The 16,078-nt window shown below is 47.7% G+C and overlaps 1 protein-coding gene across 3 annotated transcripts; it reads right to left on the reverse strand.

Annotated features, from left to right (window-relative positions):
- Window positions 1-385: 385 nt before the first annotated feature.
- Window positions 386-15,135, reverse strand: Sec13 (SEC13 homolog, nuclear pore and COPII coat complex component). Of its 3 annotated transcripts, none has more exons than XM_008854877.3 (9): window positions 15,012-15,135; window positions 12,246-12,290; window positions 9,791-9,906; window positions 8,334-8,485; window positions 7,788-7,921; window positions 3,430-3,563; window positions 2,951-3,074; window positions 2,232-2,378; window positions 386-765 (listed from the first exon to the last, which is right to left on the reverse strand). In XM_008854877.3, the coding sequence occupies exons 1-9, from the start codon at window positions 15,012-15,014 to the stop codon at window positions 652-654; spliced, it is 969 nt and encodes a 322-aa protein (XP_008853099.1). In that variant the 5' UTR covers window positions 15,015-15,135; the 3' UTR covers window positions 386-651. The 3 variants fall into 3 exon arrangements, with proteins under 3 accessions (XP_008853099.1, XP_008853100.1, XP_029412893.1); XM_008854878.3 differs by having other exon boundaries at window positions 8,334-8,546; window positions 15,012-15,120; XM_029557033.1 differs by lacking the exon at window positions 15,012-15,135 and adding an exon at window positions 14,933-15,004.
- Window positions 15,136-16,078: the final 943 nt, after the last annotated feature.

The following is a 16,078-nucleotide window of genomic DNA, read 5'->3' on the forward strand; positions in this document are numbered from 1 at the left end:
TGCTGCTGTGACTGCTGGTTCAGGTGAGAGCTCCAGAACCTCTGCTGAGAGGAGGTAGGTACTTGGCTCAGGATCAGTTAGGACCAAAACTATGGTCCCCCATCATAGCCCTGTGTTGTAGTGCTTGGGGCTGAGTTACTATTGCTTTTGTGGCATCTTGTGGGTCACCCGTATGCATATGTTAGCATCTTGCACCCCTTCTCTAGGGCAGTGTCATCAGTCCCATCCTATGGAGTAGGTGTACCCAGATAATACCATCTTATTGCTGCAGGCCTGGACTCAAGTTCCTGCTATAGTGCTGGTTGGGACCTGAAACATGACTCAATGGTGCTCACACCAGCCTGAGTTGGGTGGATCTGTTGTAGTGGGATAATGCAGTAAGGACTATAAGTAATATTTTATTAGCTTGGATACAGCCTGAACCAAAAGGTAGGTAAAAATGGCCAAAAATATTATAATAGTCATTTGTCATTTCTTCCTAACACGAATGCTTTCAGGTGGACAGTATATTACAAACCATAGGGACCAGTTAGGCAGGTGAGCACCCGTTGCTGGCATCTGTGAGCACTCCTGGGTGTGAAATCTTGGTGGAGCTGAGACTTCTTCCTAGGTGTTTGGTCGTTGTCCCAGAAATATGAAGGCCTTGTGCTGTCACTGCTCATTCTGTTGGCCCTCTGAGACAGAGGCTGACACAGAACCCTGGCCCTTGTTGACATCACTGATGCATACCCACTGTCCGTCCACTGACTCCTTCCACAGGGTCACCTGCAAGTCAGAGCACACAGTCACAGGTCTGTGCCCTGTTCTTTCTGCTCTCTAGTCCCATCCTCTGTTATGGAAACCAGCACTTACCTTTCCCCAAAAATCAGGTAAAGGAATAAAAACCAATTAAAAAAACAAAGAAGGACTAGCAGCCATAAGGGGGATGCAAACACAGGACATGGCTTTAACCAGAGTGACAATGAGAGAGGGAGGATGTAAGCAGCCAAGCCATTTGGGGTATGACAAGGTTTTAGGCAGTAACCAACTGATGGAGGAGCTCCAGGATGGGACCACGCCATCTGTATCATCAAGTTTAACGGCACAGGTTAGCCAGGACACAAATGCTATGCGAGGTGTACACAGTCAACAGTTGAAAAGGTCAATCCCTGGAGAGAAGCTGGGAGACTGCATTCTAACAAATCCTACTCTGCCTTAGGGATAGGTCACCATCACCCTCTGCAAATGAGAACCCTATCCTGTGGTTCCTCAGAGCTAAATGCATTGCCTTGTACAGCTCATCTCTAGAACCTGGCTTATGAACTGGAATCTATGCCTAGCATGGGCTCCCTAGGAACCCCATTCTATCTCTATGAATGTGACTAGGAACCTCACAGAAACAGGATCCTAACTTGACACTGAAAAAGAAGCTTAGAAAGGAGGCAGGCAGAGCCATAAAGTGCCTCAAGAATGGCACTGGACCAAGTGTGAGGTCCTTGGTGCCATTAAACCAAACATCAGGTCCTGAGTCTGGTACGCAAAAGGATGACTGTCCTTTGAGATAAGGCCTGCAAGTCTCTTCTTGAACCACCGAAGATCAAAAAAGGTGACCTGCAGAGGGTCTTGAAGAGATGCTTGTCTAGTCACATTTAGAGCTCCAGTGAACACTCAAAAAAGGGCAAGCACTGAGCCATTCGTATAGCCAGAAAGTAGAGTTGGGGGTGGGGGTATGTGATAAAGGTAATCCTATGCATATTTTACCAGTTATACACAGAAAGCAAGCTCCAGAAGAGACAAAGTGCCCCACCCCTACCATCTCCCCAGGGGACTGTGCTCACTTAACAGTTAGGGGGCCTTGAAGTGGGATGCTCTCTGCTTTTCTTAACATACCCTGTGCTGGTCTTTCCAGTGGCTACTTGGGCTCAAAACAGAAGAGGGTGAGACACACAAGGTGGTAAGAAAGCCTGTGAACAGGCTTTGAGCACTATCCTAGAGAGAGTGCCATTCTCTCCTTGTAGAGCTGGTTAATCATCATAAAGATGAGGTGCTGGATGACTAGCACTTAGCTTGCACTGGTTCTGCTACCTTGTAGCTTGTGACCTCTACATAACTCAACTCCTGTGTGACGGGAAGCAGTACCTCAGAGGTCTGAGAGACTGAAAGATATAATTTAGAACTGTCTTCATCTATGACTAGGTCAAGGGAAAGACTGTCAGGGCCTTGTATGCTTGGCTCCTGGAAATGACATGTACCTTATTGTCTCCACCAGACACAGCCAGGATGTTGGCGGTAATGGACCAGCTCACGTGCCACACAACATCATTGAACTTGTGCAGCAGCTTGGGTGACCACATGTTGCTTGAGGTATCATCACAGGTCCAAATGAATACTCGACCATCCTAGAAAGACACATAGTAGGAGATGGGGGAGCAGTGTCTTCAGCACCCCTGCTTCTGACCCTTCTGCAGCTGAACACATCTGATAGCAGGTCAGGGGCTCAGGATGCCCATGGTTTCAGGGCTGAACTGGGCAATGTCATCTGATAAGTCACTGGGATTTTCCTCCTGCCTGCCAACTCATTTTCCTCTGACTTTCTCGTCTGAACAGGGACAGCCATCTTTAAATCAACTCAGAGAAGGGGACCAGAAAAGTGAACAAATAGCAAATAGTCTTGGTGTGTGAGTCTAAGGCCTTAGAACACACAGCACCGCATCTGGGCACCCTCCTTCCCCTATAGGGGTCAGGAGGGGCCCTGACCCTGAACTTGGCTCCATACTGGCAGCTAGTTCTCAAGATACTTCTGACCTACCCACTTCACTGCATGCTGACCTGGTCTCTGCTTAAGTCTAAAGATGCCCCCCTCTCCCCGCCCTCTTCAAAAGTATTTTCCTACTAGGCAGACCAGAAGGGGGACCAGGGCTCACTCAAACCAAGGACATGGGATGTTTTCAGGGAGTGGGGTGGGGCTGACCTGTGAACAGCTGGCAATGGTGCTGGTGGGTAGGCCAATGGAGGGGGCCCAGGCCACATCTCGAACCCAGTCGCTGTGTGCCTCTAGCTTCTGCTCCTCCTTCCACTGGCCATCCTCCTCTTCCCTACAAAGGAAACCAGGGGGATGCAGTGGGGAGCTGGCAGGCACCCCATCCTGGGCAGAGATTCCACCTGTCCATTTCTATTCAATAAGCGTATGGAATTCTACTCAGCATAGAATTGTCCAGAAAGTCTCCAAGAAATGCTTTCTTCTTTAGCTCCAAAGTTGGGAATTAGGAAATAGTAAAAGTACTTGGAAGAGAGTAAGGGGCTGTGTTTTAGAAAGTATGTCTTAACAGACTGGAAACAATATTTATTGTAGGAGGGGAAAGGTGGCCTTGCTTCTTATAGACTGTGGCTGATCAATGACAGGAAGGGGAGAAGTATCCCTTTGAAGAGAAGTCCACACAACCCACTGACCTCCACAGCTTGATGAGGTTGTCACAGCCACCTGATGCAAACTTCTTGATGTAGTTGGGTTTCTGCCCAGATGGCTGGTCTATGAGGCTCCCGGGTATAACAGCAGGGGCCCAGCTGACAGCATTGCAGCCAATCTGCAGAGGGGAACACAAGGTGAGAGTGTCTTATACAGCAGTGGAAAACTGTTCACAGACCCAAGCCTGCTGGTCATTTCCCTCCAGTTCTCAGGACTGGATTATGTCAGGCAGCAAATATGATATGCAACAGTTAACCACTGGCATGTTCCTGTAACACCAGCATGTTGGGGTAGGGCAAGGTGTGTGGGAAGTATGGGGACCCAGTACAAGCAGGCCCCTTAAGCTCACTGGACAACCAGCTCAGCTAAAATCCATGAGCTTCACGTTCAGTAAGAGACCCTATCTCAAAAAATATAACCAGGAAGACAATGTTGGGCTTCCACATGGACCTTGGGCTTCCACATACCTGCACTAACAAGTACACACACATAGAGTAGGAATGAACCTTGAAGACAAACCTATTAGACTAAGAGTAGATTTCTCAGCAAAACCCCTAAGGGCCTGAAGGGCATAGACTGATAATGTATTTCAAGTCCTGAAGAAAATAACAGGTCACATTCCCGAGTCAAAGGAGAAACTGCTGAGCATAATGAAAGGGAATCCTGATTTGTGGGGTCTCTCCCTTTCCTCGTGGGTCGTTGGCCACTGGTCCACGAGGACAAAGGGAGCAGAAGTGATGAACAGGGTCAGGGACGGCCAGTGAACACTGACAGAAGAAAGCCCTTCTGGGGAAGCAGGTTCAGTGATACAAACAGCTTCAGACTCAGTGAAACAGCTCCGTTTATTCAGTGGGGGTTAGGAAAAATACAGTGTGGAGGCAGCAGCCAATGCTACAGCTGATAGGTGCTCATAGTATGCTTTATTTACATGTGGCAGTGGGCTCCTATCATCCGACTACCAGGCAATGCCTGATTATCATATAGAAAAAACCTGGGGGTAGTTTTATTGCAGGTAACTATGCCAAAGGTTATGTTTTAAATGAGGCCAAGCATCCGTGCTTGGCGGCACTTTCCAGGTAAGTCACGCAGGAAGCCCCTGCTGAGAAAGGAGCCAACTTTAACAGCAGGGTTCCCCAACACTGATTACCAGACCACCCTTGTGGATATTAGAGTCCTGAACCAGAAGTGGAAGAAAGATTAGTGTCGGAGCACATGAAAGAATGAATCCCACTAGAAAGAGATATGCAAATGAGAAACAGACTCAGACATGAGTACACTGAATCATCAAAGCACAAGGTGCTGGCAAACCCTGCATAAAACAAACATCATCTTTCACTACTCTGAGTGTCTAAGTGTGGTTTACTTAATTTGTATGTGCATGTGTGGGGGAGGGTCTGTTATGTAGTCCAGGCTGCCCTGAACTTGCCATATTCCTGCCTCAGTTTCTCAGTGTAAATGATCTTAAGTCACCAATTAAAAGACAGACTGGGGCTTTAGAGATGGCTCCATTGATAACGTGCTTGCTGCCATGCAAGTATGAAGACCTGAGTTTGGAACCCCCTGGAACCTTATGTAAAAAGTCAGGTATGGTGATGCTCACTTGTAATTCCAGCACTAGGGGAGCAGAGACAGAAGGATCCCTGGAGCTTGATGGTCAGATAGTCTTGCCAAATCAGTGAGCTTCAGGTTCAGTGAGACCCTGTCTCAAAAAGTAAGGCAGACAGTGACAGAGGAAGACACCAGATATTGACTTCTGGACTCCACATGTACAAACACATGAGGAGAGATTCTTCTCTCCCTTTCTCCCCCCTACCTTCCCTACATCCTCTTCTCCTTCCCTTTCTCCCTTTCCCTCTGTTGTCTACCATAGTAAACAGTTAAATCATACTCTACTGCTATAAGGTGAAGTCTGAGCTTCAGGCCAGGCCAAATGATAGATTGTCCCTTCCCTAGCCTAGCAACTGTGATTAACTCCACAGCCTTTGGTGAGAGCCAAGGGAGTGTGTGGCCGAGAAAGGGAATGCCCAGTGCATGTTGAGTCTGGAAGTAGATGCAAGAACAGTAAGCTCTGGCTAGAGAGATGGCTACTCTTCTGGAGGACCAAGTTCAGTTCCCAGCACCCATATAGCAGCTAACAATCATCTCTTAACTCCAGTTCCAGGGGATTCAATGCTCTTATAGTGTCCACAGATATCAGGCATTCACATGGTATACATACACACATTCAGGCAAAACATTCATACACATACATACACACATACAAAATAAATCTCAAAAATATACCAAGATCCATTTCTTCCCCAGTCAGAACAGCTATCATTAAGAAAACAACAGGGACTGGAGAGGTGGCTTTGTGGTTAAGAGCACTTGCTGCTCTTGCAGAAGACCCGGGTTTGGTTCCTAGCATCCATGTGGTAGCTAATAACCATTTATAACTCCTGTTCCAGGGCACCTGACACCTTCTGGCCTCCTCAGGCAATGCATGCATGTGATGCACTTACATACATGCATGCATGCAAAACACTGATACACATAAAAAAAATGTAAAATTAAAAAAGCAAAAAAGAAAACAACAAACCCTGGGGTTGATGAGGTAGGGGAGGAATTCTTATATACTGCTGGAGGGAATGTAAATTAGTATAGCCACTATGGAAAACAGAAGTTGCCCCCCCAGTTGAAAGCAGAAGCATCATATGATCCTGCTATCCACTCCTGTGCATATGTCTGAAGGATTCTAAGTCTGCATAGCACAAAAATAACGTGCACTTCCATGTTTATTGCTGCATTATTCACAAAACCTAAGAAATGGAGCCATCCCTATGTATACCACCAGATGAATAAAGAAAAGAAAACATGGTCTATACACAATGGAGTTTCATTCTGCCTTAAAGAACAAAATTATGCTATTTGCACAAAGATGAATGGAATGGGAGGATCATGTTAAGTGAAATAAACCTGAATCAGACAGACAAATAACACACATTTTCTCTCATCTTCAAAATATATGCATAAAAATATATACCACCTGAAAATAGAAAGGGGACTATTTGGGAAGAGGAAGGGGATCATTAGGAGGAGACAAGAGAGGGTAATGAGAGGTGCATATGATGATATGCATGACTGCATGATATAATGATGAATATGTCAAAACATCATTATGAATATACACTAATAGAAAAAAAGGTTGATAATATTATTGCCAGATGACCCAGCAATTTCACAGAAAGGCATAAACCCAAGAGAATTGGAAATAGCTATATAAAAACTTATCCATAAATGTTCACAGCAATGTTTCCTAATAAAAACTGAAAATGGCCATTATCTGTTAATGGACAAACTCGGCCAGAAATAGGGTTAAGCGTTGACATATACTATGACACAGATGAGCCCTAAAAACGTATATTTTCTAGCTCCTTTCATTTACATTTACATTTTGGTTTTTTGGTCTTTTTGAGACAGGGTCTTCCTGTAGCCCCAGCTGGCCTGGTACTCTGTATAGAACAGGCTGGCCTCCTACTGCCTCCCAAGTACTGGTATTAAAGGCACGTGTCACCACGTCTAGTAATATTTTGTTTTGAGACAGGGTCTCCCTGTAGTCCTACCTGGCCTGGAACACACAGAGATCCGCCTGCCTCTGCCTCCTGAGTGCTGGGATTAAAGGTATGCACCACCATGCCCGCCACCATGCCCGGCTGCAACACTTTTTTTTTTTTTTTTTTTTAAAGACAGGGTCTCACTATGTATCCCTGGCTGGCCTGGAAGAACTTAATATGTAGACCAGGCTGGCCTCAAACTCACAAGTGATCTACTTGCTTCTGCCTCCTGGGATTAAAGGTGTGAGCCACCATGTCTGTTGGCCCATTTGCAAATGTTTTTGAGAATTGCAAGACACATAGTCGGGAGCTCAAGAAATGTGAGTTTCCACTTTCCACAATGTTTTCTGGATGGTTTCAACCTTTAGGTTCAAGGACCAGAAAGCACAGGGACTAGATTCCTATGACACTCTTTTCAACATCACTCAGTTCTGAGAGACCCCAACAAATATCGCAGGCATGTCAACCTGAGACATCCATAGCAAGGTGGCAGGTGGGAAGGCAGCCTGCACTGCAACCCCAGCCCAACCTGGGGGCTCACTAGAAACCAGTGACAACTCTGCCCTGGGCAAAAATGGCTGATGCAGTCACTCTCTGTCAGAGCAGAGAGGCTCTAGCATGTCTGATTGGTAGCCCCTCCATAGCCCAGTGCCCAGCTGGGACACGCCTGTCTCCCTCCAGGGAGCCACAAGGGATTTATGCATAGCAATTGCTCTCCCTTCCATGTGGGAGCCAGGGGCCAGACTTACAGTGTGAGCATTGTTGATCTTCTTCACTTCCCACTGGCCTTCCCCAGTGTAGGTCAGCAGGGAGATGGCCCCATCTGAGCTCCCGCAGGCCAGGATCAGGCCATAGTCATGGGGGGCCCAGCACACAGAATTCACTGTGGGAAGGAGGCACAGTGAGCAGGTTTTCATCCCACATCTAGTGTTTTGTTAAATTCCCAGAAGAACCATAAGGATCACCAGTGGCCAGTTGACATTTTGTCAAATAAAGACGTTAAAATAACCCCTATTAACACCTAAGAGCATTTCATATGCTTATTTGAACAAAACGAGGAGAGGCAACCTGAGACTTAAGGCCAGGTCAGACTTGGGAGGCCTCACTGTCCTGGCTAAATCTCCTTAGACTGGCTTTAGGTCTTGGGGACTTTATCACAACTATGGACAGACTAGCAGAAAAGTTAACCAATGTCTAAAGGACAGTCAACAGCAGGGGCAGGGAGCTAGGGCTGTGGCCAGAAGAGGATCTTCCCACCCACGGGCCCTTCCTGCTCATCTGCCAACTCTGGGTACCTGAGGAATCATGTCCCGAATGCTCATGGGTCTTCTCCCAAGTGCCATTTTCCTCTTTCCAGATAATGACTTTCCGGTCGTAGGAACACGAAGCCAGGATATTACCATACATAGGGTGGGCCCAGGCCACTTGCCACACTGGCCCCTCATGTCTGCAAGGGAGGGAGTCAGAGGCTGCTAAGAGGACCAAGGTATCCATAGTGTCACTTCCCCCTGGAGAAGACAGCAGAATGTTCCCATCGTCTTGTTTGAGACAACGTCTTGCACTACATAGCCCATGCTGGCCTTAAACTTGTGATACTCCTTCCTCTACCTCCCAAGAGCAGGGGCAATAGGTGTGTGGCACTATGTTCAGCTTTGGTCTGGGTTCTTACTCTCTCAAGCAGTCTGATGAAGATCCTAAATCCTTCTCAGAATAATGCTTGAAAGACACAGAACTAGGTTTACAAAGAAAACCCATTATCTTGAAATAGCAAAATGTCAAATTGTTTCTTTGTCAACACATCAAGTAACGAGTGGTAGCTCTAACAATCTCTGTGATTTCAAAGTCATGATGAGCATCAATGATATTCTCAGACAGTTACAATGCCATGTTAAGAGGGAAACACCTACAGCTTTTGTTGGTGACAAAGTGCCTGTCACTTTGTCATTGCTGTGGTCCAGCCTACTTTCAAAATGGAAGGAAAAGCTAAATTTGAGCATTTTTCCCTATCCTAGCTTGTCAAATCCTAGATTCGACTCACAGAATCCTTGGAGACCTATGTGCCCCAGGTTAGAAACCCAGACTACGTATAAGGCTCTGAAGGGAGAGAAAAGCAAATGTGTAGCTACTTGCTGGCCATCTGCCATAAGCAAACAGGCAGAACAACAGGATGTATTAAATTCATCTTACAGGCCTGGTGGAATGGCTCATTGGGTAAAGTACTTTCCATACAAGCCTGAAGACCTGAGTTCAACCCCCAAAATACACAGAAAAGTGGAAGGAGAGAACCATCTCCACCAAGCTGTCCTTTGACCTTCACATGTGTGCCCGACACACACATAATCATAACAAATAAGATTCATCTCATGATCTTTCTCTTGAGTGACACTCCAGGTCACACTGGCTAAATGAGCACAGGATGACTGTTCATCACTTCTGAATATGGTGGTGGCTGCCCATGCCAAAGGTATATTGATGGGTCCTGGTTCAGTACCTGCCTACATGACAGGAAGGAGACAAAATTAGCCTATCTGGGAGTTAAGTAAAGAAGGGCTCTGAGAGGCAAAGCGCCTCACTTACCCAGGTCTCCTGGTGAAAATGGGTGGCAGTGCTGGGCATCATGCCTGAATGTACCTCTGCTGGAGACAGTAGAGGACTCTGCTCCAGCTATCCTCACTGCTGAGGCTGCATTCTTCCTCAAAGGCCTGAGAAGCCGGCTATCCCAGAGACCTTCCCCAGGCTTGCCCACACTTACCCCCTGAGGTCTGCGATGAGGATTTGTCCTCCGTTGCGCACATCGAAGATTTTGACAGACCTGTCAGAGGAGCAGGTTGCTAGGCGGGTGCCATAGTAGTCCATCTGCGCATCGTGCTGCAAGGGGAGGACAGCTGGGAAAGCCTGCAGTCTGGGCAGGTGCAACCACCAGCCAGGGCCTAGCATAGAGCAGCATCTACCTAAACTCAATCTCCAAGAATCACCACCCCTAGGCAACAAGTTAGAATGTTGGTGTTCTCACTTCTCTTCTAGGAATTTGTCTTTCTGGAAGGGACCAAATAAAGTTTACTAAACTGGCTGTACAGACCCTTGATGCACTCTTTCCAATACTATTCAGTGAGTGAATATGGGAGGAGGAAAAACAGGTTTAAGATGTCTTCCTCCTCTCTGTTTTCAGGCTCCATGGGCTATAGGGGAAGATCTCCCCAGGCTCGGCTCAGCTCAGCTCAGCCCCAGACCCCTAGGCTAATGATAGACAGCAGGCCTCAAGACTGCTTCAGGCCTTGACTGCTTCAGGCGCCTCTATGAAGCACCATGGGCCTGGACACAGGGATCAATGCAGGTATATGGGCCCCTCCCTCCACCAAGGCCCTGGAACCTTGGGGGATCTTTTTCTATCAGTGTACCTAGTACCCTAACTCCCCAGCCATAGGAAGCAATGTCTTAAGTATTACTGGCCCTACCTCTCAGAAACCAACTTCCTCAACACTGTATGTATATCTGGAGGTAAGGCTGGGTCTGCCAAGTTCTGGGCCTACCTCTAAGGCACTACACCTATGGTTTCCCTCAACATCTCAGGCCCCCGATGGCTGGCTCTGCCTATCCCAGAGGATGCCACTTTCCTATCTGTCCCACCTTGCAGGTTTCAGGAATGGCTAGCTGTCACCTAGAACAGTTTGGGGCTGAGCTGAGCTGAGCCTGGGAAGATCTTCCCCCATAGCCCATGGAGCCTGAAAACAGGAGGGAGCCTGAGAGAGGAGTTATACCCTTTTAAAGAAAGTGCTATGCGGAACCCAATGCTCTATCACCTGCATACTCAAGGAAAATGGCTCTTCTTGAAGGTCACTGTGTCAGGCCTTGCTCTCCTGGTAGGTAGGCTGCAGGCCTATTCCAAAACCCTTCTCAGCAGAGCACTCACAAAGTGGGCAGAAGGAGGGCATAGTACCTGAGGTGGAAATCCTCTTTATCTGTTGTACAACCTTTGAAAAATTACCTCATCTTAACTTTCAGTTTCCCCATCTTTAAAAAAAAAATATTATTTTTAAAATTTTATGTGTATGTGTGTGTATTGCCTGCATGTAGGTAAGTGCACCCATGTCGTGCAATGCCCGCGGAGGACAGAAGAGACTGTCAGATCTCCTGGAACTGGAGTTATGGACAGTTGTTAGCTGCCATATGGGTGCTAGGATTTGAACCCGGGTCTTCTGCAAGAACAGTCAGTGTTCTTAACTGCTGAGCCATCTCTCCAGCCCGAGTTGCCCCATCTTTAAATGGGGCTAAGGAATGCACTGGTTTCAGGGATCCTGAAGGTTGAAAGGACTTAGTATGGGGTCTAATGATAATCTGGTGAGCCCACAATGTTCCAAACTATTATCCCAAGGAGGAAAACAAGGTAAGCCACTGTTGAGTGTTTCTAGGCCATATTCTTGCTTTCAGACCCATGCCAGCTCCAGCCATGTGGTCTCATGGCTAGACTGCTCATGACCAGAACCAGAAGCCTGCATAGTTCAGCATCAAAAATCCCAAAGCCAAATGCAGGTGGTTGGGTTGGGAGGACAGGAACCCTGCATGAAACACTGAGACCACCTGGCCTGGGCACTGCTCAAAGGTTGCCTGCACTGCTAGGCTTCCAGGAAGCAGGCTGAGTTTTCAGCTGGAGACTTCAACCTCTGGACCTTCCCCTGCAGTCCTACACTGAGCCTCTGTATTGGCCTTTCAAGAAACACCCTAAGTAATGACTTCAGGTACAAGGGCCTGGCATGGCTTACTGTCTGGGGTGGGCTCTGCCCTGGGCTTTCACTGTGACTGCCTCTGACTCTCTACTAAGTCACCTTCCTACTCTCCCTTGTTTAACTCCTAATCAATAGGACCAAGAAGTGACCATAGGAGGAAGACAGGTGGAAAGACAATCATTAAACCTCTGCCCCAACTCAGCCTGTCTCAGGGAAGATTACTCTGCAGGCTATAGACTGCAGGGCTTGAGTTACAAACCAGAGGCAGGTACAGCAAAGACTGGCCACTGTCACAGCCCTGCCAGCTGAGGCCACTTGGGGAAAATGACCATACCCTCGAGGTTCTGGCCTGACAGGAACCACTACAGTGTCACAGCTGACTCATGGGTAACCAATGAAAAGGGGAAATGCAAAGCCCAAATGACTCTTACCCATGGAAATGCCCATATCCAAACTTAGGAGATGGGCTGAAGGGATACTTACTATCATGTCCTCATGGGAGGTGTCCACAGTGTTAATTACTGATACCTAAAACAAAAAACACCCTGTGAATTAGCTTACAGCAGCCAGAAGAATCATACCATCAAAGCACCAAGTGTTTCTGAAGTTCTTGGGGGCACTCATTCACGGTTTTGCTCACTCTATAAACATTTGCTTTTTTTTTCTCTTCTCTTCCCTTCCCCCTTCCCTCCCCTCCCCTCTCCTCTTGTTTTGAGATGACTTCTTAGTCCAGATTGGCCTTGTATTTGCTATCCTCCTGTTTCAGCCTCCCAACTGCTATGATTACAGATGTGCATCCCTTACACCCAGCTAATGACTGTCTTTTTATTGCACACTGGGCCATGGCCTGTAGACTGACAGGAACAAGAGGTGGTTCTTGCCTCAATGAAGCTCATGCATAAATAGTCAGCCCATGGCCAGATCAATCATGTAATGTGGTTTCTGTGGGCTGAAGAAGCCTGAGGGGCTGGTAAGGGTAACATATACATCAGGCTTTAGATGACAAGGAGGAACTTATTGCATGGTACAAGGAGAAAATATAGCCCAAGCAGAAGGGATACAGTCTGAGACTGTTTAAAGGAGAGTGAGGGTGACAAGCAGATCTGGCTGCCTGGCAGAGGTGAGGTGGGACCAAGTGGGAGCTAGAGTTCATGTTTTTCTCCTGGATAACAGCACCTCTAATGGCCTAGAAAGTTTATGTATAAACAGGTTACATTACTAAAGACAGAGCTTGATTCAGTTTCTTCTGAGGCTACTTACTCCCTGGTCTACCACTTAACAGGGCTGCCTAAACTATAACTTAGTGGGACCCAGAGTTGAGTAGATTGTAGGGCTAGAAAACAGCTATAACGACCATCAATGATGTCCCCTTTCTGTGACATCTCAAATCAGCTCTTTCTCCAAGATTCTCAGATCCCCATCTAGCTAGACTCTCACATACACAAGAGCACTGAACATCTACAGTACTCTATGCTGCTTCTCTGCTCTAGAAGATGGGTTCCCTGAAACCATCTATAGCTTTTAAACAATCAATTAATCTCTCTCATTTTGAGATAAGGTCTTACTATAGAGCCGTGACTGGTCTTGAACTCACAGAGATCTGTCTGCCTCTGCCTCCTGAGTGCTGGGATCAAAGGTGTGTGTTACCATGCCTGGCAGCTTTGAATCTCTTAACATTATTTAGCACAGTGCTTTATAGACAGAAGGAACTCAGTAACCAGTCACTGAATTAATAAACAAAAATTATATATTTTTTCTTTGCTCAACCTCTATCCTCTTAAATTCTTGGTAAAGAAAAGGGGACTGAAAAGGTGGCTTCCATTTGGGACTGACATTTCTCACCATTTCCCACATTTCGCCATTTCTCCCAGTGCAAGCCCTGCAGTTAAAAAGACTGACTTCAAGGCAGGGTGTGGTGGTGCAGGCTGGTAATTCTAATTCCCTGAAGGTTGAGAAAGAAGAATAGAGTTCCAAGCTAGCCTGGGCTACTTAAAGGTGGGCTCTGGAGTACGCACAGGTATTCTTAGGAATTCTAAATGCTCTAGAAAGTTCCCTTAAGGGTCTACAAAGACAAGAGAGGAAGATGAGTTGCCTTTGTGTGCTCAGACATCCAGGTTATTAAGAGCCTTCACATGAGCAATGAGAGGCACTGGGGCTAACACACTAAAGGAACCAGAGAAGAGAAAACCCTTGCTCAAGTCAGAGCTGGGAAACGAGCCCCAGCTGCTAACTTCTAACTCCCGGTCCACAGTCCATGCCACAAGACTTTCCACCTCAAGTTTAGAGTGGATGGTACACTGAATTCCCACAATCCAGACTAGCTGAGGGAAAAGTGGATTCACAAAGGTTTACTGGGAAGTACTCTCAGAGTAGTGACTGAAGGACCTTAGAGAGAGCTGGCATTTACTTCTGATCCCTCTCATCCACCAGCCAGGGGTGGCACCCACGCTTCTGAATGCAAATGAGCATTAAAGCTCTTAAGAGCAGTCCTCTGGAGTACCTGCTGTTCACCCTGTCATGGAAAGCAGTAAGAAGCTGTTTCATCAGAACCACATGATCAAACCTGATCAATCAAACCCGAGTCTCCAACTCTGCAACAGAAGACCAAAAGGCCAAAAGAGGAGAGTGTCAGCTCCTTGCACCACTGTGCCAGTCTCGGCCGAGACTTCCAGAGGTTAGTTCTCATTCATTCACTGAGTCAGTGAGGAGTGAAGATACACAGCAGATACCGCAGAAATGAGAAACAATAAAAGAGACTCTGCCCTCAGAGCCATTCATCCGAATCCTCCCATCAGTTTCCTGAAGTGTCCATCACACCTGGGAGCCCTGTGCCCAGCAACGGATCGCTCCACCACCTTTCCTGAGGTAGTGGGTAGCAGAACCGGAATGGTTAGGCTGTAGATCGCAGCTCTGCCGCTGCCCAGCTCATCTGCAAGTGTTATTGATTATCAAGCATCTGCTCCGCAGGCTGTGCGCAGTCTGGGAATATGGGCAATATGGGAATGTACCAAGGGCTCGACAGACAGCAGGACCTATAGCGGCTTTTTTTCCCAATTGGAAAAAAAGGTCAGGCCACGACACCGGCGGGAGGCGCCGCAGCAGCACTGGTTTCCGAGTTCCGGAATATACCAAGGCCTCACCACAGCCTCCCGTTCCCACGCCACGCAAACCTCGAGGTGGAGGGGAGCTGGACCACCCGAATTCCGAGGCTCAGCGCGGCATGACGGCCGCCGGAACCCCAATACTCACCATAGCTGCAGCAGCAGTGACTCTCCCCTTCGGACGTGGCAGCTCCAGGCGGCGCCTCAGAACGCCTCACTTCCGGCGCCGGCGTGCAGCCAGCGGGCCATTATTCAGAAGTCTCCGGTTAGCAACACACTCCTCTAGCACAAAGGTTCCATATCTTCCGGTGCCCGCGCCATACCCTCCCGTGGCCCCTCCCTATTATCGAGGATCTTGTGGAACCTGAGCGGTGGGGCTCAGGATTGGTACTTACTTGTTAGTCCCTCTGCAGGACAATCTTGCCCTCCCTACGCCACAGGACGAATGACTTCAGAGACCCTAAACTTCCAAAAGATCCCCTGGGATCTTGTGAGTCTAACCCATCCGGGATTCTACAACTCCTGTCGCTGGAGACCAGGACCCAATACCCAGTGTTCCCAACCGTGGTCTCACCAGCATTCCTAAGGGGAGGCAGCAGGGGTCTCCAGCCCCTGGGACTCTGGCTACCCTCAAAGGAGAGCAGCTGGAGTTCCCAACACCTTCAACCCTAGCTTTTGAATCTCCACATAAGCACTATGAGGTGAATGCTGGGCTCCAGAACAGCCCCTTAGTTACAAATGGTCCCGCCTCTGGCCGACTTCAGACTTGAAAGGTAGGTGTGTACCCCAGGGTGAAACCTCAACTCCCCTTAGCTAAGTCAAAACCCTTTACTTCCTTTGTTGAAACTGGAGTTCGCTGAAAATGGTTACTGGCAAGATGCCAAAGCTCAAGGAATACGAATTGCTCAGACCGTCAAGGGGCTTTGGAGAGTGAGTGTTAACAGAACAAAGGGGCCAGGCATGGAACAGTCTTATAAGCCCCCTCACTTCGCCCTTTGAGAGCGCTTCCTATTCCACTGGAGAAGTATTGCAGGGATGTGAGGAGGTGGTGCTTAGGGTGGAACAGGGAACAAAGCTGAAGAGGATTCCTTGGCCTTCTGTTCTTCCAGGCACACTGCCTGGCCTCCTATCTGTAGCTGCACTGCATCCTTCAGTTGATAAAGTCAACCCACTTCTCTCTGAGCCTCACTTTTCTCCAGTGAAAAATGGAAACAC

Source organism: Nannospalax galili, unplaced genomic scaffold (assembly GCF_000622305.1).
Source record: "Nannospalax galili isolate Female #2095 unplaced genomic scaffold, S.galili_v1.0 scaffold406, whole genome shotgun sequence".
Taxonomy (NCBI): Eukaryota; Metazoa; Chordata; class Mammalia; order Rodentia; family Spalacidae; genus Nannospalax; species Nannospalax galili.